This window comes from Hypanus sabinus, chromosome 31 (assembly GCF_030144855.1).
Source record: "Hypanus sabinus isolate sHypSab1 chromosome 31, sHypSab1.hap1, whole genome shotgun sequence".
NCBI lineage: Eukaryota > Metazoa > Chordata > Chondrichthyes > Myliobatiformes > Dasyatidae > Hypanus > Hypanus sabinus.
In genome coordinates this window covers 11,077,305-11,102,763 of record NC_082736.1, presented here as the reverse complement: position 1 = coordinate 11,102,763, position 25,459 = coordinate 11,077,305, and the positions used below count along the sequence as shown (strand labels likewise).

The window sequence follows — 25,459 nt, the reverse complement described above, 5'->3', positions numbered from 1 at the left end:
TTAAACTCTGACCCCTTGTTCTGTACTTCCAGAACACCGGGAACCATCTTCCTGTCCAATCCCTTTAGAATTGTATACGTTTCAATAAGATCCCTCCTCAATTTTCTAAATCCCAGTGAGTATAAGCCCAGTCGATCCAGTCTTTCTTCAAATGAAAGTCCTGCCATCCCAGGAATCAATCTAGTGAACCTTCTTTGTACTCCCTCTATGGCAAGAATGTCTTTCCTCAGATTAGGGGACCAAAACTGCACACAGTTTTGAAAGGTTTGAAAGGAATCAGAGAATTGAGTTCCCAGACACTCCAATATCAACTACATTTGTATTAAATGGGCCCTGTTTCAGTAACAGAGGGAAATGCGAAGACCCAATCTTAAAACAGGTCTGGAATTATTTAATTTCAAATTATATTTTAATAATAGTTTGATTTTTGGCGGGCTTTTTCCAAATTTCAGTGCACTTTGATGAGACGTTTACTATGCGCGCTTCTGCTTTTACGGACTGCTGATTGGTGATTCTGGCAGTTCTTCGATTGGGACGTTTCTCTTCACCAATGAGAATAAGCAGGATCACACCAGTCACAAACATCAGATTCTATTCTCAAAGAAGGTATAAAAAGGGCGAGTTGGAGCGGGGTGAACATTCCTTTATTTTGTTTTGAAGTTAGCAGTTGTTGTGACTGTGGAAATGTCTGGACGTGGAAAAGGCGGCGCTGGCAAAGCTCGGTCCAAGGCCAAATCTCGCTCGTCCCGGGCTGGACTACAGTTCCCTGTCGGCCGGGTTCACAGACTCCTAAGAAAGGGCAACTATGCTGAGCGGGTGGGTGCCGGAGCCCCGGTCTATCTGGCTGCTGTGCTCGAGTATCTGACGGCCGAAATCCTCGAATTGGCGGGCAACGCGGCCCGGGACAATAAGAAGACCCGCATCATCCCCCGACACCTGCAGCTGGCCGTCCGTAACGACGAGGAGCTGAACAAGCTGCTGGGAGGGGTGACTATCGCTCAGGGCGGTGTGTTACCCAACATCCAGGCCGTACTGTTGCCCAAGAAAACCGGCGCTGCCAGTAAGTGAAGTGACGTAAGCTGAACCTGTTTACCCAAAGGCTCTTTTCAGAGCCACTCACAATGTCCATGAAAGGGCTGAGCAGCGGGTGATCTCCGTCCGTTTGATATCCTGTATCTGTCACAGCCTCGACATGTTTCTTCCGGGAGGTCAACTGATATAAGTCTGCACAGAAACCGGTTCGCTTCAGTCCCGACTCATTTTCTCCCCTCAGCCGGCTGATTGGAGGTCTCTCCCCCTGCAAAGTGTCAGCGGATCACTAGGCGCAGGGTCGTGAAATAAACTTTCGGAGTCGGCCCCGGGAGGGTGAATTTAATCTCCGACCTCTGAACGACTCCGCTTTTGATCACCTAAAACCGCGTTGTCTGGGTTCCACATTACGGTTTTACCCCGGACCGTTCCGGTTTGCAGCAGGCGGGAACATCGCCTGTTCTTTGCTTCATGAGCGATTCCCATCGCCTCACTGAACAATATTTGCGACTTTCATTTCAAAATCAAGTTTATTATCACCGGCATGTGACGCGAAATTTGTTAACTTAGCAGCAGCAGTTCAATGCAATACATAATCGAGTAGAGAGCGAAAAATACTAGTAAATAAAACATAAATACACATGTATATTGAATAGATTTTTTTTAATGTGCAAACACAGAAATACTGCAAATTAATGAACGCTGCGTTTATGTGACTCCGCTCCCTACAGATGTCCTGGGTACTATCAGCAGCTTCTTTCCGTCCTGTGCAGTAGTCCCTCCATACCAGACAGAGATGCAGCCTGTCAGAATGCTCTCCGCGGTCCGGCTATGGAGTCTACAAAGGCACATTTACCCTGTGAAACTGACGGTATCAATTGAAAAAAAAACTCGTCCTCCAAGGCCTCTGAATATAAATGAACAGTTTGCGAAAGCAACGGTCAGTTTGGTCAGATCTCCCGAGATGCTCCCTGTGTGAGGACGTCTGAGATCAGACTTTGGTTTGTGCAGGGTGGGTGGATCGAGTTCTTCAGCACCGTAGTACCAGTCACTTCTCTACAAATTCCTGAGTCTGTCTAATACTTCCCTGAATACCCCTGTGCTCTCTGCCTCTGCCACCACACCTGACAGTGCAATCCAAATCCCCACCACTGCTTTCTTCACATTCTTCCTCCGATCTTAAATACATGTTTTCTTCTAGAAGACATTTCACCCCTGCGAAAAATATTAGACTGTCCTTGTAAATGTCACCTCTGAAGCAGAAGAGGTTCCAATGATCCAGAATCCTGAAACACTTTCCCTGCACCAGCTCCTCAGTCACTCACCAGCACTCCAGCCGTCCCAGTCAACATGATGTAATTTGTAATGTCCCTCTATTACAACCCTATTGAGTCCTCTATTCCTGCTGACTGTTTGATGTCCTATAATACAATCCATGAGAGCATTCATTCCCCTGTGCTCTCTGCCTCTGCCACCACCCCTGACAGTGCATTCCGTCCCCATTTCTCTCCTTCCTTCACTTTCTTCCTCTGACCTTAAACACATGCCTTCTAGTAGAAGACATTTCACTCCTGTGAAAAATATTACTGGCTGTCTACACTAACTATGACAAGCAAATTTTTATAATCTTCTATAAAATTTCTTCTGAGCCAATACCATCAGATGAAAAGGTTCCAGCATGTCCACCCTCTCCTCACCACACACCTCCTCCAGACATCCTGGTAAACCCCCTCTGCCCCTGCTCCTGAATCTCCACATGCTTCCACATACAGTGTTCAGTACACTGTACTCTCACTGTGGCCTAGCCAGCATTTTGTAAACCTGTAACATTATATCCTGGTGTTTGAACTCAATGTCTTGTCTGATGAAGGCAAACATGCCATACACCGACTTTTCCTCGATGTCAACCTGTGCTCACAGTCAATCTCAACATCCTTCTCTTTGCCAATACTATTCATGTTCCTACCATTAACTGTCTAACCACCCTTAATGTTGGATCTCCCAAAGTGCACCCCTGGGTATCCTTTTCAGCAGAATGAATGTCAGAATGCAATGGGATTATCATTAATTCTACTCACCAGAGATTTTTCTTCGTTGTTTCTAGCTCTCTAAATGTTCTTGAGTTCCCTTCTGTTTTCTAAATATAGTCCTCAAACACCCTGGTTGATTCCAGCTTCCTAAGCCTTACATATGCTTCTCACTCTTCACTGACAAAATGTGCTTCCTCTCTCATCATCCATGGTTCCTGAACCTTGTCATCCTTGACCCTCCCTCTTACTGGAACAAACTGGCCCTGAAACACTGTGCAGCTGATCTTTAAACAAACTCATGTCAGATGTGTATTTGTCTCAAAATCAATCCTTACAGTGCTAAGCATTAAATTTAGCTTCAATCTCTCCATTCAGTGACTGGTGTTCTGGTTCACATCCCCGTCAATCTAATTTCAACCCTCTCAGGGAGCAGCAATAAACCTCATGATACAGACCCCCCTCCAGTGAAGGTGCAAACCATCCCTCTTGTAAATGTCACCTCTGCACCAGAAGAGGTTCCAATGTTCTGGAATCCTGAAACCCTGTCCCTGGTCCAGCACCTCAGCCACACATTCATCTGCTCTAACTTTCTGTCCCTAACACCACTACCACACAGCATGGGGAGTAACTGGGTGATTACAACCTTTCAGGTCCTGCCCGTCAACTTGTTCCCTGACTCTCTATATTCACTGTAGGATCTCATCCCTTTTCAGGCCCCAGATAGTCCTTCAGGTGAGGAAACACTTCACCTGCGAGTCTGCTGGAGTTGTCTATTGCATCCGGTGCTCCCGGTGCAGCCTCGTCTACATCAGCGAGACCCAACGCAGATTGGGGAACTGCTTCGTCGAACAGCTCCGCTCCACCCGTCACAATAGACAGGACCTCCCGATTGCCACCCACTTCAACTCTGCCTCTCATTCACATCTAGATATGTCCATACATGGCCTCCGCTACTACCATGATGAGGACCAACTCAGGTTGGAAGACCAACACCTTATCTACTGTCTGGGTAGCCTCCAGCCTGGTGGTATGAACATTGAATTCTCCAATTTCCGGTAATTCCCTCCCCCTCTCCCAGGTCGCTCTCTGCCTCTCTCCCCTTTCTACTTCCTGCTCCTTTATCTCTACTTTCTGCTTTATACATTCCTTTCTGCTTATCCCCTCCCCCCTTTATCTTTCCTCTGATTGGTTTTCCTCCTGGCTCCTCTGGGCCCTAACCCCTCCCCTATCTCTATTACTGGGCTTCGGCCCTCTCTTCCCCCCATTCCTGATGAAGGGTTTCGGCCCGAAATGTTGGCTACTCTTTTCTCACAGATGCTGCCTGACCTGCTGAGTTATTCTAGCGTTGTGTACATATTCTCTCATCCCTTTTCTACCTGTCCACTGGTACCACCACCTCTGGCTGAATGAACATTGCTCAGCAGCTGCTCTGAGACGTCCCTGACACTCAGTTATACAATTTACAAAACTTTTTGAAACCATCTATAAAAGTGTTTAGGAGAGGAAAAAGATCAAACAAGAAGGTAAGCTAGCCATTAATATTAAAGAGGATACCAAAAGTTACTTCAGATATACAAAGTGTAAATGAGAGGCAAAAGTCAATATTAGTACTTTCGAAGATGATGCTGAAGAGGTAGTAATGGGGTACAGGGCAGTGGCAAAGAAGCTGAATAAGTATTGTGCTTCAATCTTCACTGGAGAAGACAATAGCAGTCTGCTGGAAATTCAGGAGAATCAGGGGGCAGAAATGAGTGAATTAGCCTTTACTGAAATATCTGAAGGTAGATAAATCAGCTGGACCAGATTTTCTACACCAATGCTATGAAAGAGGTGACTGATGAGATTAGTAATAATCTTTCCATAATCCCTGGATTCTGGCGTGGTTTCGGAGAACAGGAAAATTGCAAACATCATTCTACTCTTGAAGAAGGGAGGAGGGCAGAAGAAAGGAGGCCAGTTAGTGTGACGTCAGTGGTTGAGAAGATGATGGACTCAATTGTTAAGGATGTATTTTCGGGCTACTTGGCAACACATGATAAAATAGGACAAAGTCAGCATGGTTTCCTTTAGGGGATATCCTACTTCTTGAGTGTGTTGAAATTCCTTGAAGAAATAAGCAGGATAGACTAAGAGAATCAATGGATGGGTGTGTGTTATGCAATTGGATTTTTAGAAGGCCTTTGACAAGGTGCCACACATGAGACAGCTTAAGTTAAGAGCCTATGACACAGGAAAGATATGAGCATGGATTAAGACTTGGCTGATTGGCAGGAAGCAAAGAGTGGCATAAAGAAAGACTTTTCTGGTTGACTACAATGACTAATGGCATTTTTTGGTATCGCTTCTTTTAATGTTACAGTATATATCAATGATTTGGATGACAGAAATGATGGCTTTCTGACCATTTGTATATTAAAATAGGTAGCAGGAAGCAGAAAGGCTACAGAGAGGCTTAGACAGATTGTGAGAATGGGCAAACATATGGCAGGTGGAATAACATGTCGAGAAGTTTATGGTCAAGGACACTGGTAGAAAAATTGAAAGAATAGACAATTGCTCTGAAAGGAGAGAAACATCAAAATCTGACATGTAAAGGAACTTTTGAGTGGAGGAGGATCCTGAAGGTTCATTTGTACTGTGAGCAATTCTGGGCCACTTATCGAAGAAAGGTGTACTGACATTGGAGAGGGTTCAGAGGAGATTCACGAGAATGATTCCAAGATTGAAGGTTTATCATATGACGACCATTTGATTGTGCAGGGCCAGACTGACTGGAATTCATAAGAATGAGAGGGGATTTCATTGAAACCTACCGAACGTTGAAAGGACTCGGTAGAGTGGATAGGGAGAGGATAGAGGGGGAATCTAGGAACAGAGGGCACAGCCTCTGAGTCTAAATGGAGATGAGGAGGAATTTGTTTAGCCAGACTGTGGCTCAACCATGGAATTTATTGCCAGAGGCCATCATTGGTTATAATTAAGGTAGAGGTTGATACATTCTTGATTTGTCAGGGCATGGTGGGTTAAGGGGAGGTCAGGATATTGGGGCTGAGAGGGAAATGGATCAGCCATGATGAAGTAAAAGAGCAGACACAATGGGCCAAAGGGCCTAACTCTGCTCCTATATTTAATGGTTTTACAACAAAAAGGCTCCATCCCGGACAAAATCTTGGTAAACCTGCTCTACAGTGTTCCTGTTTCCTGCGATTGACATGGGATGGGGACCAGAGACCCAGTTCACTCATTACAGTCATCATGTTCTTTCTGCAGTGTGTCGACCAGACCTGCAGACAGGACTCCAGCAGTGTGGGAACCCACATGTTATCAACCTGGTGCCTAAAACCTCTTTGTTAATCTATTATCTCTTTATTTTCTGCCATTAACACCCGCACCATCCCCAAAACTCACTGTGGTTTACAGATGTAGTTTCACTTCACAGCAATAAGTCTGTTCATATTAAATATCTCAGTGTTAGTTGTCAAATCTCTCTAGCTTTATATTTCACAAATTGCTGGAGGAATCAGCAGGTCAGGTAGCATCTATGGGGAAAAGAGTACAGTCGACTTTTCGAGCCAAGACCCTTCAGCAGTCCTGCTTTTCTTTCCCATACATGCTGACCCATACATCGTGACCCCTGTTTCCATCCAAGGGGTCAGTGTGGACATGGTGGAGGATTACAAATACTTGGGGATATGAATTGACAATAAACTGGACTGGTCAAAGAACACTGAGGTTGTCTACAAGAAGGGTCAGAGCTGTCTCTACTTCCTGAGGAGACCGAGGTCCTTTAACATCTACCAGATGATGCTGAGGATGTTCTACAAGTCTGTGGTGGCCCGTGCAATCATGTTTGCTGTTGTGTGCTGGGGCAGCAGGCTGAGGGTAGCAGACACCAACAAAGTTAACAAACTCATTTGTATGGCGAGTGATGTTGTGGGGGTGCAACTGGACTTTCTGACGGTGGTGTCTGAAAAGAGGATGCTGTCCAAGTTGCATGCCATCTTGAACAAAGTCTCCCATCCACTTCATAATGCACTGGTTAGGCACAGGAGTACGTTCAGCCAGAGACTCATTCCACCAAGATGCAACACTGAGCATCATAGGAAGTCATTCCTGCCTGTGGCCATCAAACTTTACAACTCCTGCCTCGGAGTGTCAGACACCCTGAGCCAATTGGCTGGTCCTCGACTTATTTCCACTTGGAATAATTTACTTATTATTATTTAATTATTTATGGTTTTATATTGCTATATTTCTACACTATTCTTGGTTGTTGCGACTGTAAGGAAACCCAATTTGCCTCGGGATCAATGAAGTATGTCTGTCTGCCTGGCCTGCTGAGTTCCTCCAGCATTTTCTGTGTGTAGTTTGGATTTCCAGCATCTGCGGACTCTCTCTTGTTTGTAGCTTTATATCTCGCTCTCTTTCTTTTTTCGTACATCTTTATTGTTTTCCTTTAGAGTAAGTTCTTTTCCCCTTTCCCAGTTATAGATTTAACACTGAAATGTCTCGCCGTGCAGTCACTGTCCGCTGTTGCTCCTATGATTGACAAGTACATTGCTCCTCCTCCCGGGCTGCGGCCAACATATCATGTGACGAGCATCCCTTTCGCTGCCCTGATGTCGCAGAGTCAGAGGGCCTCCGGAACGTCGTTGCCTTAGCAACAGGCCCAAGTCTCCACGTAGAAGGATCCTGGGTTGGAAGTGCAGAAAAGGCTTCCCCCCGACGGGGCTTTTTCATGAAGGGCTCAGTGATTTATTTGCAATATTTGCGGGTGACCGGCGGCTTCTCTGATTGACAGCACGCACCCCCCCCCCCACTTCGGAACGCAGCCTCCCGCCTCGTTGCATGTGATGTCACAGTAACGCACCTGTTTCCAAGGCAGCGGGCGCGGGAATGTGGCAAGGCCCCGCGGAGGGGGGAGGGGGAGCGCCTTGGGCCCGGGGGTCTGTTCTTGTTCAACCTCGCCTTATAACTGAAACTGTCCTTCCTGTGATGTGGCAACCGGCTCTGATCGCAAGTTTTTAAAATGTTTCTAATGTGTCCGCCACAATCACTGGCAGTTTATTCAAAATACCCACCACCCTCTGCCCATTATGTCTGATCTGAAATACTTGCCTTGTTTTTATCAGCCATTTCCTGTGAAAAAGACTACGTGCTTTTACCCTATCTATGCGCCTCATGATCTACAGACCTCTACTAGGATCATCTCTGAATCTGCTCTGCTCCAGGGAATAAAATACTAGTCTATACAACCTCTCCTTGTAACTCAGACTCCCCAGGACAAAGCAAATATCTGCTATTTTTCTTTCTCCCTGCACTCTCTCTAGTTTAAGAACAGTTTCCTACCAACACTATACACAATATCCCCCGTCAGTCCTCACCAAAGACTTTTATATTTACAGCATATTTTCTCAAATCAAAGAAAAACCTTCTCATCTCTGCAATGACTGAAGAAGGCCAGCAGGTCAAACACCATATCTAACTGAGATGTCACTTTCAGTGAACTATGCATTCACATGGACATTGTTTCTATAAATTACTAACAAAAAGATCCCAGCACCTAGAGGCGCACAACTAGACAGAGACCTCCAGTTTGAGGCACAGCCCTCAACCGTCAGCCTCTGCTTCCTGTCACTGAGGCAATTATGAAACCAATCAACTATCTCCCGTGGATTCCATCTCTCAGATCTAACCTCCCAGACCAGAGTCAAAGGCCTGTCTCCCGTCCATTTAGACAACATCCACAACTAACCTCATCTACGCACTTGTGAAACTCCTCAAAGAGCTGCAAGATAATTGTCCGACATGATTTCCCTTGCACACAACTGTGCTGTCTGTCTTGAATCAGACCAAATGTTGGTAGATCCTGTTTCTCAAAACCTCCTCCAATAAATTACCCAACACTGATATCAGACTGATGGGCCAGTAGTTTCCTGACTAGTTTCCTGGCACCGCATTAAAACAAAAGACCTTAAGTTATTGGAGCAGGATTGGGTCTTTTGGCTCATCCAGTCTGTTCCATCATTCCATCATGCCTGATTTATTATCCATCCCAACACCATTCTCTGCCCTTTTCCCATTAAACTTTGATGCCCTTAATAATAATTAAATCATCCTAACCTCTGTTTTAAATAGACCTACTGACTGCCTTCATGGCCGCCTGTGCCAATGAAATGTATCGAAAGATCACCTTCTGAATACAGAAATTACTCATCTCTATTCTAGAAGGGCATCTTTGTATTGAGGGTGTAGTCTGGTTCTAGACTCTTCTATTATTGGAAACATCATCTCATATCAACGCTACCTATGCCTTTCAACATTCAATATGTTTCTATATGATGCTCCCTCATTCTTCTAGACTCCAGTGACTACAGGCCCAGATCATCAAATGATCTTTATATCCTAACTGTTTCAGACTTGGGATCATTCTCGTGAATTTCCCCTGCAAACTCTGCAATGTCAGCACGGCCTTTCTTAGAAAAGTGACCCAAACCTGCTCATGATACTCCAAATAAGTTCTGGCTAAAGCTTCAGCATTAGATGCTTGCTTTTATATTCTAGTTCTCTTGGAATGAATGCAGATATTGCATTTGCCTTCCTTACTAGCATCTAAATGTGCACATTAACCTTTAGGGAATCCTGCATTAGGAGCCGCAAAGTCCCTTTACATATCTGATTTCTGTTCTTTCCCTGATTAGATGGAGTCTATGCCTTTATTCCTCCTCCCAGTGTTCATGACCACACACTTCCTTACACTGTATATTGTCTGGAACTTCTCTGTCCATTCTCTAAATCTGTCCAAGTGCTACTGCAGACTCCCTGCATCCATAACACTGCCTGGCTCTCTATCTATTTTTGATTCATCCACAGACTTGGCCTCAAAACTGCAAATTCCACGTTAGTCACTCTCCAATCATGTCTAACCTCAACTGATGCCTGTGGTGAAGCAACAATCTCTCCCGTGGCCTCTACAGTGTATTCTCTAACTTCTCACAAAATACAAGAATGTACCTGAAAGGCCCGGTAGGTTTAACAACCTTAAAGCATCTTATGGCCTCCAATATAGATCCCTGCTAACTTGAATGTGGTCGAAGATATCACATCTGATTCATGCCATTTCCGTAACCATCACTTTCCATAATTTTCTCAATGGTGAAATAACTGTCAGAAATATTCATGGAAAGCCTCTCCCATTTCCTTCAGTTCCACACACAGATGGCCATCCTCATCTCCAAGCTGAACAATTCTGTCCAAATTCCCTTTTCCTCTGAATGCACCGAGAGAATCTCAGGGGATTTTGCTCAATTTTCCTTCCAAATCCTGATCTTCTCCTATTCTAGTCCTAACTTTTATGAGAGATGCTATGTCTAATAATATTCTCGAACAATTCCCCTGGCATTGATCCAGGTATCACCAGTTCATAATTTCCTGGGTTGACTCTGTTGCCGGAGGAACAACATGCCTTGGAATTTCAGCATTCCCTTCTCTGATCACACTATCCTCCAGGACCACATTGATGAATACTGATATGAAGTACTGGTTTAGTCCCTCACCCACTTCAGAAGTAAACTCTCTCCTTTGTCCTTGTGTTGTCCTACCCTCTCCATAGTGCCCCTTCTCCCCAAAGTTATTTCCTGTCCCCATTTGACAAGTCTGATTCTCTGTTTAACTTCTCTCTTGCTTGCTTCATATTGCATATTCATATTCATATTCTCCAATTTATACATCTGAAACATTCCTTATCTTTCATTTTCTATCAGATTGAATTCATAACATCTCCTACCCCTGTGCCAGACTTTACCAACCTTGTCTTTCTTCCATATAGAAACAGTCTGAATTCTGACCTTTAACCACTAGTCACATGTCAAATGTGGATGGACAAATCACAGCTGCACCCATTCCCCTCACCTCAGTTCCTGTCCAACACAGTTTCCCTTAGTTATATACCGATTAACCACATTACCTCTATGACGAGTCCTGTGCTTACTTACTGCTTTCAGAATGAAATTTCTATCTGTTGACAGGCTCATTTTCCAATACAATGACTTCTAAAACCCACTTCCCTGGTTAGACTACCCACTTCTATGTTAAGAAACATCCCAGTATTCTTCTAACATACGCAATGATATCTAAGCCCCTGAGTCTAAGGGAGTCCCAGTCAACACTGGGGAAATTAGTCACCCACTGCAACGACCCTGTTGCTTTTACATCTTTCATGTCCTGCTACATTTCAGTTTCTTTACCTTCTGCTGGCATTTGGGAGGCCAGTAGCACAACTCCATTGGTGAATGCACCTCTCTTATCCTGAGCTCTATTCACACTGGATAAACCCTCCAGTGTGTTCTCTCTTAGTCCCTCACCCACAATTCCATATATAGGCTGATCTGCCATCAGCCTCTTCTTGTATGTTGATCCCACTTCCCTGATTTTATAAACACTTATCTTGCTCCACGTTAAATCTTTATGGTCATCCAGCGTCTCCACTCCTCTCAGTTAGGGGATTCTAGTGTTTGTTATACAGTGTTTTGTTTGTTTTATCATGTCTGGTCTTGTCGAACAGTGCAGGCATGTTCTTTGGTTTCCTGCAGTTCACAATTTTGTGCACCACAGTCACAAACAGTCATATGATTATGTAGACAGAGAGGGAGTTTAAATGAAGTGAACATGGGCAGTTGGCATATTTTGCATGTCATAGTTCCAAGGGAATCGTTTGCTTGTGCATATTTAGGCACTTATCAAGATCCAATAAAAAGAAGTTAGATTTAAAGAGAGCAGTCATTGTATGAGTGGGCCAAAATTGGAGTGGGGAGATGAGGCTTTGGCACATCTGAGAGGTGTAGGCAAGAAAGATAAGTTTTTCTTTATTCCTTACTTCTTCTGTATTACTCATTTGGAGCAGAAAGGATGCCAGACAAGATACTGCCTAATATCAGCGTCACAAAATTGGGTTGATAGAAGGTGACAGAGGGTGGTTGTGTCAGCTTATCATTAAGGTTGGAGGCCTCTGACCAGTGACGTTCACAGGGATCGGTTCTGGTACTGTCATTTGTCATCGATGTGAACACTTTCTCTGACATTGTTGTGAACGTGATTAGTGAGTTTGCAGATGACAGCGATGCTGTTGGTAGAGTGGGATCCCGAATGGGATGGGGACGAACTGGGGAAGTTGGCCAAAGAATGGCAGATGGATGTTGATGTGGACAAGTATGAACTCTTGCATTTTGAGAAGTCCAACCAGGGAAGGACCTGCACAGTAAATTCTGTTCCTTGGAGAGTATTGCAGGCAGAGTGTCCATGGAATACAGAAACATCATTCACTGAAAGTGACAACACAGGTAGTCAGGATGGTGAAGATGATGTTTGGCCTATTTGTCTTCATTGGTCAGGGAAATGAGTTACAGGATTTGGGATGTCATATGACAACTGTAATCGTCGAAGTGAGATTGCACTGTAATGTGCACAGTTCTAGTCACCCAGCTACAGGAAGGATGTCATGAAGCTGGAAAGTGTGGAGAGAGGTTTGAGGAGGGTGTTACTGACACTGGAGGATTTGAATTATTTGCAGAAGTTTGGACAGACTGGGACTCTCTTTCTCAACTGAGAGATTAAGGAGCTGACCAGTGACCATCCAAAGCTTTACAAAATCAGTACGCGATAACTGTTTGTGTCAGGGTAGGGAAGTATAAATTTACAGGACAATTGTTTAAGGTGTAGGGGAAACATTTAATGGCTACCTGACTGGTGGGGGGATGCTGCGTGTTTGATAAAGGAGACCAACACTGCAGTAATGTGACGGATTTGATGAGATTTTCTAAGTAAAGGATTCAAATAAAATGATGAATGGTGAATTTGATGGGATTACACTGCTCGCCTCCCAATAGGCTGAGATATTGTGGAGCAGACATGTTGGTAAATCACACAGAGGTGTAATGGGAACAGGCTTACAGCAGTCGGGCATATTGACATCCCCAGCATTAACCAGATTACCTTTATATGAAAAGCTTCAGTTTCCAGGAGTAATTTGGCAGATGCAGGATCAGTTCATCCCTCAGCAGAAACAATATTTGAAAGGGAAAATGAGGCAACCATCACCAACAATAGAAGACAAAAGCATAAAATAACATGAGAGAGCAGAGAATATCACAAAAGTTAGTGGGAAGCTAAAGGATTAGGGAACTTAAAAAGAACAGAAGGTAACTAAAATAGTAATATGGAGAGAACAGATGAATTATTAAAGTAACTGGCCAATAGTATAAAGGAGAATACAAGCTTTTTTTCAGACATTTAAAGAGTAAAAGAGAGGCAAGACTGGATCAGGATTCAGGTTTCCCATTCTCACCTTCAGAATCACATCCCTCCCTGATCCTCTTTTACACTGTTTAGTTTATTCAGTATTTCTTATTTAACCTGGCAATCTTGATCATTTAGTGAAGAGGGCCACAGCGTGGCAAATGCATTTCAATACAGATAAATGTGATGCAGTGCACATTGCAAAGTCAATCCAGTGTAGAACTTACACTGTGAACGGTCGGTCATTAGGGAGTGTATTGGGCCGGAGAGATTTAGGGGTAAATCTCTCACACACAGTTCATTGAAAGTGGTGTCACTGGTAGACAGGGTGGTGAAGAACTGGGTTTAACATGCTGGTCTTCATTAGTCAGGGGATTGAGTATATCAGTTGGGACATTATGTTACAGTTGTGTAAGTGACTGGAGGTCACACTTATCGTTTTGTGTACAGCTCTTGTCACCGTTTTAGGAAACGGGGTTAAACTGGGGAGAGTGTAGAGAAGACTTCCAAGGATGTTTCCGGGATCTGAGATTCTCAGTTACACAGAGATGTTGGTCGGACAATGTCCGTTGTTCTTTATTCTTTGGTATCAGAATCATTTATCACCGTGTTACATGACAAGGAAAAAGTCTTTTTATTTTGACAGCAGTACAATGCGATGAAGGTGCAGATGTGAACATTGTATCGGCATAACGCCTAGAGATTCTGGGAGTCGCGAACAACGGGACAAAATGCTGGGGGAACCCAGCAAGTCAGGCAGCATCTCCCACCAGAGTCTTGATGAAGGGTCTCAGCCCGAAATGTCGGCTGTTTATTCCCACCATTGATGCTGCCTGATTTGCTGATTTCCGCCAGCATTGAGTGTGTACTGTGTCAGAGAGAGTGAGTTAAAGGAGCGGGCGGCTTAGAACAGTGTCCCTGTGTTTGTGAGTCCGAATACATCGTAGGATTTCTCAGCGCCTCCCGTAGAAAGAGAAAAGATGTTTTTTGTTACGGAAGCACCCACTCCCCGGCTCAGTCCCGAAGAGGGAATTAACCGCAAAGTTTTAATTAGTTTAAATAATTCAGCCAAAAAACAGAGAACAGGTCTACGATCGGGAGAGAGAACGCGGGCAATGCAGTAATAGAAAGCGCTACCTTTAATCCCGATTAAACTTTCTTTCCAGCGAACATTCTGGCCTCAGTGACAGACAGGGACTAGTCCGAGTCTCCTCAGCGTCCGATTTGAATTGGAATCAGCGAGTTTTTGAGGAGAGAGAAGCACAGAAAAATGAAGCTGCCTGGAGCTGAAAGCAGGATGTCTCCGCCCCGTCCGCACGCTGCCTTTAAATTGCTCTGTGCCGCCGCCTTTCGCTTCATTTCTCATTCAGTTCTGATTGTGAGAAGGATTTATCAGAGTCGCCGACATGACCGAGACAGCACCCGCCGAAACGGCTCCTCCAGCCGCACCCGCCGCCGCAAAGAAGACTCCCAAGAAGAAGGCGGCTGTCCGGAGTAAACCAACCGGTCCCTCGCTGGGCGAACAGATCGATAAGATCGTGGCGGGTTGTCACGATAGGAAGGGTATGTCCGGTGCGGCCATCATGAAGGCCCTGGCCGACAGCGGTGTCGATGTGGCGAAACGTCGCCCCCAGATCAAGATGAGCATCAAGAGGAAAGTGGAAAGCGGCTCTTTGGTTCAGATGAAGGGTTCTGGTCTTTCGGGATCCTTTAAATCCGGTAAAGGGAAAAGTGCCGTGAAGGTGGTGAAGAAAGCGAAGAAACCATCGGCAAAGAAATCTCCCAGCAAGAAGCTTGGCGCCAAGAAACCAGCGGCTAAAAAAATGGGAGCTAAGAAACCAGCGGCGAAGAAACACGCATCTAAGAAACCAGCGGCTATGAAAGCGGGAGGTAAGAAACCCGCGGCTAAGAAAGCGGCGCCGAAGCCCAAGAGCCCCAAGAAAGCCGCAGCCACGAAGACGAAGGCGGCCAAGAAGCCGAAGTCGAAATCCGCGAAACCCAAGAAGACAGCAGTCAAAAAGTGAATTGAGAATCCACCATATGTAACTATCTGAACCCAACGGCTCTTCTCAGAGCCACCCACATCTCAGAAACGATCTGATTCAAAGTGTTGTGATTCCCGTCCCGGGTCTGACTGAGCTTTCCGGGGGAACTTCTCACATAGAACCGGAGATTGACGGTACCTGACATATGGTGCGGCCGTGCCGTCTCAGTGTCTGAAATGAGACACGGATGCCCGAGCTGAGATTGAGAGATATGGGATGTGGGCAGTTTCAGGCCCAATTCCTTCTCCGATCTGGGAGAGAGTGACTGAGACATAGACACCTGCGGAGATTCAGCTGAGTTGATTGGGAACTCCTGACACCTATGCGAGAGGGGAGGGGGCGTGTTGAGAGAGGGATCCGTCACTGGGGATGGACTGCAGCGAGAGGATATATGATAAACTACCCGGTAGCATTGCCGACTGACCTTCATTCAGGTCCCAGCTACAAAACTAGTTTATTTACACAAAACATCAATCATGTACAGTATTTGGCAGCCCTTTCCTTTGCCGTGGTAGTGGCTCTGAAAAGAGCCTTTTCTGGTGTTCGGAGTGTAGGCTGGGCTTAGGCGCGCTCCCCGCGGATGCAGCGGGCCAACTGGAAGTCCTTGGGCATAATGGTGACTCGCTTGGCGTGGATGGCGCACAGGTTAGTGTCCTCAAAGCGTCCTACCAGGTAAACCTCACTTGCCTCCTGCAGCGCCATGACGGCCGAGCTCTGGAAACGCAGATCGGTTTTGAAGTCCTGAGCGATCTCCCGGACCAGGCGCTGGAAGGGAAGTTTGCGGATGAGCAGCTCGGTGGATTTCTGGTAGCGCCGGATCTCCCTCAGAGCCACGGTGCCGGGCCGGTAGCGATGAGGCTTCTTCACTCCGCCGGTGGCAGGAGCGCTCTTCCGCGCCGCTTTGGTCGCCAACTGTTTGCGAGGAGCTTTTCCACCAGTCGATTTGCTTGTGCTTTGCAGTCTGCTTGGTGCGGGCCATTCTGCTTCGGGAGGGAGAACACAGGCTGAAATACAGGAACAAGATACACGAAACGGGCTCCAGCACAGGGTTTTATACCGCTGGGGGAGGGCCGTCCCACCGCTTATGACTGGCTGAACACCGACTGTCTATTAAAGGATCCGCTTGCTGCGATTGGTTTATTAATTTCAAGCAGGCTGGCGGCGAATAACAATTTAGGACAAAATGGGAAACTGTTAACTGGCGGTCGGACTTCATCCAATCAGAATTTACTGTAATTGGCGCCCGATAAATTTCGAATCGCCCGCCAATTTCAGCGCACCCAGCAATGGTGCTTGATAAATTTTTATTAATTACAATTAATTCTATCACGGATCATACATTTTCAGTTTCATTTAACATCTAAATCCCTTAGTTAAGATTCGAATGCAAAATTACGGAATTGTTCCTCTAAACGAGGGAACTGATTTCTGACGCAGACGGACGGGAAGATTAAGATCAATATAAATGCATTCAGCATTTACGGTAATCACCGTCTGTAAAGGTAGAATCGCGGCTAAATTTCAAGCGGAAGATTAATCGATTTCAAATGTCAACAGATGAATACAGTTGGATCGATAAAGAATTAAAAGGTTGTGGACACGGCTCCGTCTGTGAGGCGGTGGGTGGCTCTTAGAAGAGCCTTTGTTTTGTGCTCGGGAGGAAGTGGGAGTTTTTCAGCCGCCGAAGCCATAGAGAGTGCGGCCCTGGCGTTTCAGAGCGTACACCACATCCATGGCAGTGACCGTCTTGCGCTTGGCGTGTTCAGTGTAGGTAACCGCATCCCGGATCACATTCTCCAGGAAAACCTTCAGCACCCCGCGGGTCTCCTCGTAGATCAGACCCGAGATCCGCTTGACGCCGCCACGGCGAGCCAGACGCCGGATGGCCGGTTTGGTGATGCCCTGGATGTTATCACGGAGCACTTTACGGTGCCGCTTCGCTCCGCCTTTGCCCAGTCCTTTGCCTCCTTTCCCTCTGCCAGACATGATGCTGCTTCACTCAGGTCGTTGCTCAGTGACAAACAGTCTGCTGATGTCCCCGACCTGCCCGAGAAACGCGCAGAGAGACAGAGGCGGGGAGGGGAGGAGACAGAGTCAGAGTGACGGACAGAGCCGAGAGCGGCCTCTCATCGTCCAGCTCCGCCTTCACTTTATTACGGCCGCCATTATCCGACACAAAGCACTTCAGCGGAAAAAAAAAACTCCCTCACACACCACGTACAGATTCTGTACAAATTCTGGAAATTTGCTGATTCGCCTGCTTTAAATTATAGGAAGTGCTTTTCCATTTCGCAAATACCCGAGAACCTTGGTCTGTCCCTCGCCGGCCCCTTGACCAGGGCGAGCGCCCTCACACACGGCAGTTGGTGGGCGAGGGTGCAGTCACTTCCAGTGATGAGAGGGTTAATTCATTAGAACGACTATTCCTCTGGGTCGCGAGGGAAATGAAAGTCCGGTCACATAAAGGAACAGGATACATAGGCAGACACAAGGATATATATACCGTGCTTCTGATGTATTCTAAAGCCCAGGTAAGGTGGTGGCTGAGGAGCTGGTGCGAGATGGGTGGGGGATTCACGTACCAGGATCATTGGGGTCCCGAGGGTAAGTTGAGACAGGTCCAAGGAGGAGGGGAGCCAATATGTTTTACGGTGACCTTTCTCCGTGCTACACCAAAGGGTTTAAATGAGCAAGGTCCAACAAAGTGATTTTCAGGAACTAGGTTAAAAATCAGGACTTCCAGCATTGTAATTACGGAATTGTGGGTCAAACCTTGTGCTGGTGTGGTGAGAAAATGATATGCCCGTGCAGTTTAATATGTTGCTGAGGAACTGATGTAGGAGGGAGGTTTTCAGATTCATGGATCAATGGGCTCCCTTCCAGGAAGGTGGGAGACCGGGACAAACAAGACCATTTCCATCTGAACTGGAGGGGAACCAATATCCTCACCAGAAGGTTTGATGGTGTCACTTGGCAGAGTTTGAACTGGAATAGCAAGAGGGAGAATGCATGAATGAAAAGACAGTCTGAAATGAACGAGAGCCAATGTCAGGCTAACAAACATGCTAGGACTGATAGGTTGAAATTAGTTTATTTCAACATTAGGAGGATTATGTTGTCAAACAGACAGGGCTGACAGCTCAAAGCTCCTGTGTTTCATTGTTTTACATGTGAGTGGGGTTTAACAAGAGCAGGGGTTACCCCACTGGGAATGTCACAACAAACTGGAAGGCTCATTTACAGAGGCAATCTGCAGATCAACTGATGGGATTATCATACTGGCCCCCAATGACCAGTGCGGGGACTTTATCTTCCCTAGAATTGATTGGAACTTGCTTAATACTTAGATGCACAAGAATTCTTCAGCAAATCTTAAGTGTGTTTGAAACATTATGTACAGAGTCCAACGAGAGGAGAGAACAGACAGGAGGAATTAGTTTTGGGAAATGAGCCAGGCCAGCTGACAGCTAAGAGTCAGTGAATATTCTGGGTTCGTATTTTTTTCTTAGTGATGAGGAAGAATAAGATCAGATCTTGTATGAAGGTACTGAATTGCAGGAGGGCAGGTTAGTACAGAGTAAGACAGAAACCACGGGGCATTGATTGGGAGCAGCCACTATCAGACAAGTCCACATCTGACATGCGGGAGCTGTTTAAAGACCAGCAGATCCGAGTTAACCAGAGAATGGAAAGGTCAACTCAAGATTAAAGGAAGACTGATGTGGTTGAAGTCAGACCAAGTGGCTGAGGTACTAAATGAGTATGTTGTGTCAATATTTACTGAGGAAAAGGAACTGAATGTCAATGAAAACAGACTGGAGCATGCTAATGTGCAGAGACGTGTTGGGATTAAGGAGGAGGTTGTGCTGGGACGTCTGAAAAGCAATAAGATGGATAAGACTACAGGACCTGAAGGCATATATCCTGCAATAGAGAAAGAAGCAAATGAGCAGATTGCTGGCAATTTAACAAGGACCAATGTGTCCTTGATCACAACATGTGAGTTCCCACAGGACTTGAGTGTTGTAAATGTTGCAGCTTTGTACAAGAAGGGAAATAACAGAAATCCAGGAATCTATGGGCAAGGCAGCCTCATTTCAGTGGCAGAGAACCTACTGGGGAGGATATTTAGGTACACGATTTATGCACATTTGGACAGGCATGGCCTGCTTAGGGACAATCAGCATGGTTTTGTTTGGGCAGATCACGCTTGACAAAATTGATCGAGGTTTCAGAGGTGGTGATATAGACTCTAAGATATAGGATCAGAATTAGGCCCATCAAATCTGCTCTGTCATTTCATCATGGCTAATCCATTTTCACTCAAAGCCCCAATCTCCTGCCTTCTCCCTGTAATCTTTCATGATCTGACCAATCAAGAATCTACCAACCTCTGCCTTAAATATACATAAAGTCTTGGCTCCACAGCTGCCCGAGACAACAAATTCCACAGATTCACTACTCTCTGGCTAAAGAAATTCCTCATCTCTACATTCTACAAGGATGATGCTCTATTCTGAGGCTGCATCCTCTGGTCTTAGACACTCCCATCCTCTGCACATCCACTTTATCAAGGCCTTTCACCATTCGATAGGTTTTAATTAGGTCAGCCCTCATTGACCTAAATTCCAGTGAGTGCAGGCCCAGAACAATCAAACGCTCTTCATACGCCCAGCTGTTTCATCCTGGAGGCAATTTTGAGTCTCCTTTGAAACACATCCAGTTTCAACTCATCCTTCCTAAGATAAAGGGCACACAAATGCTCACAATTCTCCAGTGAGACATCACCAGTACTTTATAAAGTCTCAGCATTATTATGATTGGTGCAGATATTGTGGACTGAAGGGCAGGTTGCCATCTGTTCCATATTGTGTACTGACGAATATGTTTGATCTACCAGCCATTGTAGGGACATGGTGACAGAGACTTGAACTGGGAATTTGACATTCCTACATGTTTAATGTTCTACACGGAATCGGCAAAATGGAAAGGAGCAGGATGGATTTGTTCATAACGTGCTGGTGAAGGGGTGGATACAGTGCCATCAAAATTATTCAGCCTCCTTTGGAGGTTTTCATGTTTATTGTTCTGCAACTTTGATTCACTGTGTATTTAATTTGGGTTTATTTTCCCACGCTGATCAGCAGAATGGACTCTCTGGAGTCAAAGTGAAAAACAGATCTTTACAAAGTGATCTAATTAATTGCAAATATAAAACAAAAAAATAATTTAATTGCATTGGTATTCACCTCCTTCAAGTCAGTAATTAGTTGATGCACCTTTGTCAGTAATTACCGTTGGCTCTGTGTGGATATGTCTCTATCCACTTTGCACATCTGGACACTGAACATTTTCCCCATTCTTCTTTACTAAACTGCTGAAGCTCTGTCAGATTGCATGTGGTTCATGAGTGAACAGATCTTTTCAAGTCCAGCCACAAATTCCCAATTGGATTAAGGTCTGGACTCTGACTTGGCCACTCCAGGACATTAACTTTGGTTTTAAGTCATTCCTGTGTAGTTTTGGTTTTCTACTTGCAGTCATTCTTCTGCTAGAAAATGAATCTTCTCCTAAGTCACAGTTCACTTGCAGACTGAATTAGGTTTTCCTCCAAGATTTCACTGTATTTGGCTGCATTCAATTTACCCTCTACTTTTCTGAGCCTTTCAGGGCCTGCTGCAGTGAAAACACCCCACAGCATGATGCAGCCTCCACCAGGCTGGGATGGAGTGTTTTTGATGCTGTGTGGTGTTCGTCTTGCGCCAAGCTTAGTGTTTAATCTGACGGCCAAAAAGGTCAATTTTGTTTCATCTGTCGATAGAACCTTCTTCCAGTTGACTTCAGAGTCTTCTGGCAAGCTCCAGGTGAGCTTTTTTCAACAATGGCTTTCTCTTTCTCCCAAAAAGCTCTGACAGGTGATGCATCTGGGCAACAGTTGTTGTATACACAGTCTCTCCCATCTCAGCCACTGAAGATTGTGATTTCTCTAGAATTAGCAGAGGACTCTTGGTGGCCTCCCTCACTCGTCCCTTTCTTGCATAGTCACTCAGTTTTTGAGGATGGCCTGATTCTGGCAGATTTACAGCTCTGCCATATTCTTTCCATTTCAGGATGAGTGACTGAACTGTACTCCAAGGGATATCCAGTGACTTGAAAATTTTCTTGTATCCATCTCCTGAATTGCGTTTCTCAATTACCTTTTTGCAGAACTGCTCAGAGTGTTAATTTGTTTTTATGGTGTAGTTTCTCCCAGGATACAGACTACCAACAGTTGTGTATTTTTACTACAATCAATTGAAACACCTTGACTCACACAGAGACCTGCACTTAACAGATAATGTAATTCCTAAAACTACTTGACTGTACCAATGATGATTTGGGTGTGAATATTTATACAGTCAATTTTTTTGTGTTTTATATCTGTAATTAATTTAAAACACTTTATGGAGATCTGTTAGGAGTGGTCTCAAGATCCTCAGGTGTTCCTCCCAATGGGATAAAGCACAAAAGGAGAAATATCAAAGAGAGATGAGAACGGAAATGTGATTATCATGAGATATTTAATCGGAAGCAGATTCGGGCACCACTACATTGAGTACCTTTGCTCTGTGTGCTGCAACAACCACAATCTGCCAGTGGCAACCCATTCTAGTTCCATTTCCCATTCACAGATTGACATATCGGTGCCTTACAGCTGTCTTAACCAGTGTTGGGGTAGTAATAGGGACAAGCTGTCACTTCCTATTAATTGTTGCTTCAAATTGCCTCTGTCAACCAAGTCCAGCTCCTGGCTGTTACATATGGCTTAGCTACGAAGCCCGACAAACTCTTTCGACTGATGGGGAGGGTCTAAATGGGTTTACTGGCATCATATAACTAACTGCTATGGGCAGATGGGGCTTTCACCCACGGTTGGTAGCTCGTCTAGTGGAAGGAAAATTCTGATCTGAAACCTCTACTGGCTTGTGGCTAGACCCATTCATGGGAAAGGCTTCGGGAGTAAACCCCGAGGAACAATCTAGAGCTGGATTCCCTGTCGGTCCGATGTTCAATGCAGACTGGCAGTACTGTGACACCATTGGTGCCTGACCCCATCGGTCTCTGCTGTTGCTCTGGATTCATCAGCTGCGTGGAGAGCAGGAGCCCCTGCATGGGCAACAGCTTGCTTTACGTATTCTACTACCCTGGCTTGCAAATTGAGTTTCACAGCGAGGGTACAATTCCATGGTCGACCCTGACCCAGCAGAGGGCCATCACTACAAAGTCTGTCCATGGCCTCCACTACTACTACAATGAGGCCAACTACAGGTTAGATGAGCAACATCTCATATTCTGACTGTGTAGCCTCCAATCTTGACAGCATGAACATTGATTTCTCCAAATTCTGGAAATCACTACCCTCTATTCCCCCACCTTCCAAACTGCTCCTTTTTTTCTGACTTTTCCCCCATTCTGGTGCCACTTAACCCCTTGACTTCTCCTCACACATCTTCATGACGTGCCCATCAACTTTCTCTGGTTCTCCACCTCCTTTGTGTCATCCCATGGTCTAACGTTCTGTCCTAATGGATTCCTTTTCTAACTGTTACCCAGTTCCTCACATCATTATCCCTCCACAAACCACACCCCCACACTCACATGTCCTCCCCCCCCCCTTCCCCCACCACCTTATTCTGAACTTTGTCCCTTTCTTTCTAATCCCAGTGAAGGTTCTCAGCCCAAAATGTTGTCCGTTTGCTGAGTTCCTCCAGCATTTTGTTGTCAGTTTGCTTCAGTCTGTGTATTGATCAAACTGGTAGAGTGGAAGAGGAATTTGTGGAGTTCCCAGAGACAGTTTCTTACAGCAGGATTTTACCCAGGAACAGGCCATTTCAGATGTAATCTGTGTAATGAGGTGGGAATACAGAGAGATCTTGTGGTGAAGGATCTGTGAAGAAGTGATCACAATGTGGGTGAACTCCAGAGCCAGATTGAGGGTGAACACCAGAGTCCAGAACCAATGTCTTAACCTAAATAAAGGCAATTACAGTGATGTGAAAGTGGAGTTGTCTGGGGCAGATAGGGTAAATAGGTGTAGGGACAGGTCAGTGATGAGCAGTGTCGATGTTCAAGGAGACAGTTCATAACACTCAGCAGACATTGATACCAATTAGATACAGGGATCACAGACAGCAAAGAACCTTCTGTGGTCAATGGAGTTCAAGTGATACATTAAATTAAAGAGCATATAAAGAGGCAAGGGTTGGCGGTAGAAAAGAGGATCTGGATTTTTCCAGGAACCAGTGATGAGACAAAAGCTAAAACTAATAAGGAAAAGGCAGATAAGTTAACTCAATAACTTACATTAGTGTTCCCAATGGGGACACAGCAAACATCCCACAGATATCTAACGTTGACATTTCAACATTGTGCAATAATGTGTACCAATCACCACCAGGAGGGAGAAAATAATGGGACTAAAATCAAACATTACCAGGTCCCAACAACCTGCACTGGAGGGTTTCACAGGAAGTCTGGAGAGAAAGTAGAGACATTGAAGTCTGTCAAAACTCACTGTGTTACGGAAAGGTCGCAATGGAGTTAAAAACCATTGTTGAAGAAGGGTGGAAGAAAGGTGACTGTAGTCCAGTTAACTTCACTTCAGCTATTGGAGTCTATAATCTGTGAAGAAATAACAAGTCATTTAGAAAAGTTTAATGTCTTTGAACTAAACCAAGAGTGTTTACAGTCAGATTCACACAGCACAGAAACCAGCACTTCAGCTCAAATGGTCCACACTGATCAAAGTTCCCATCTGAGCTTGTGGTAAGTAACCCCTCGCCACTACATTATGAACAAGGTTATCATCCTCCTTGTCCCATTTCCCTGCATTTGACCCATATCCTTCAAAACCTTTCTGATTGGACATTTTCTCTCTCCAACAGGATGTGGGGAAGCTGGTGATTAGAGTACATGGTAAATGGAGTTTAATGTGTTAAGTGTGATGGCATGTGGTAGGAGGAATCAAAATTCACTACTATTTATGTGGAGATAAATTATAAATGAGAGAAACAGAGTGGGGTCGAGGTGTTGCCTGCACAACAAAATAGAGATGGGTGCAGTGAGGGGTTCATAATACCACATATGACTACGTTTCAGAGGTGAATAGCTCATGGACTTTTATTGCTGGGGCACCAGTGCAGAGATACAGTGAAGTGTTGTTAGTGTCAAACAAATGAACAATGATGGATTTTGGGAAGTTAAAGCAGGTCAGGACATACACAGTGAATGGCAGGGTCCTGAGGAGTGTTAATGAAATGATAAATCTAAGGCACAGGTAAATAGTTCCCCAAAAGTGCCAACACAGGTAGACAAGGTGGTGAAGAAGGTGCACGACTTGCTTACCTTCATGGCAAAGGCTTTCAGAGCAGTTGGGACATCACATTACAGTTGTACAAATCAATAATTAAACCACACCAGGAGTACACTGTGCAGTTCTGTTCACCACGAGATGAAGGATGTGATTAAGCTGGAAAGGTGCAGAAATGTTTCACAGGAATGTTACCTGGACTGGGGGATTGAGTTACAAGGAAAGATCAGACAACTGGGACTGTTTTCCCTGGAGTGAAGGAGGCTGAGGGGAGACCTGACAGAAGTTTATAAAACTATGAGAGGTGTAGACAAGGTAGACAGTCAGAATCACTTACCCAGTGTAGAAGTATCAAATATGAGAAGGCACTGCTTTAAAACACCAGGGTGAGAATTTAAAGGTGAATATCAGGGCAGGTAAGATTTCTGTTTCCATACAAAGAGTGGTGAGGGCTGGGTTTTGGCTGCCATGGGGAGTGGTGAAAGCAGATACAATAATGACACTTAACAGGGTTTTAGATAAGCCATGAATATTCAGAGGATTGAAGCACATGAATTATACGCAGGCTGAAGAGATTTAGTTTCATTCCACATCGTGTTCAGCACAGACAGAAGAAGGGTCTGTTCCTGTGCTGTACTGTTCTGTGTTCTCGGTGAGCCTCAGTGACGGGGGATTCTTTAGCCGGGGTCACAGACAGGTGTATCTGTGGCAAG

General features: G+C 45.1%; 2 protein-coding genes and 1 pseudogene across 2 annotated transcripts; 2 read left to right on the top strand and 1 right to left on the bottom strand.

Moving 5' to 3' along the window:
• The window catches only part of LOC132383847 (uncharacterized), a 101,086-nt pseudogene extending 83,703 nt beyond the window's left edge, over nucleotides 1–17,383 (bottom strand).
• On the top strand, nucleotides 659–1,267 carry LOC132383877 (late histone H2A.L3-like). Its single transcript, XM_059955075.1, has one exon. The coding sequence runs from the start codon at nucleotides 685–687 to the stop codon at nucleotides 1,066–1,068; it is 384 nt and encodes a 127-aa protein (XP_059811058.1). The 5' UTR covers nucleotides 659–684; the 3' UTR covers nucleotides 1,069–1,267.
• LOC132383864 (histone H1-like) lies at nucleotides 14,759–15,376 on the top strand. Its single transcript, XM_059955062.1, has one exon. The coding sequence runs from the start codon at nucleotides 14,759–14,761 to the stop codon at nucleotides 15,374–15,376; it is 618 nt and encodes a 205-aa protein (XP_059811045.1).
• Nucleotides 17,384–25,459: the final 8,076 nt, after the last annotated feature.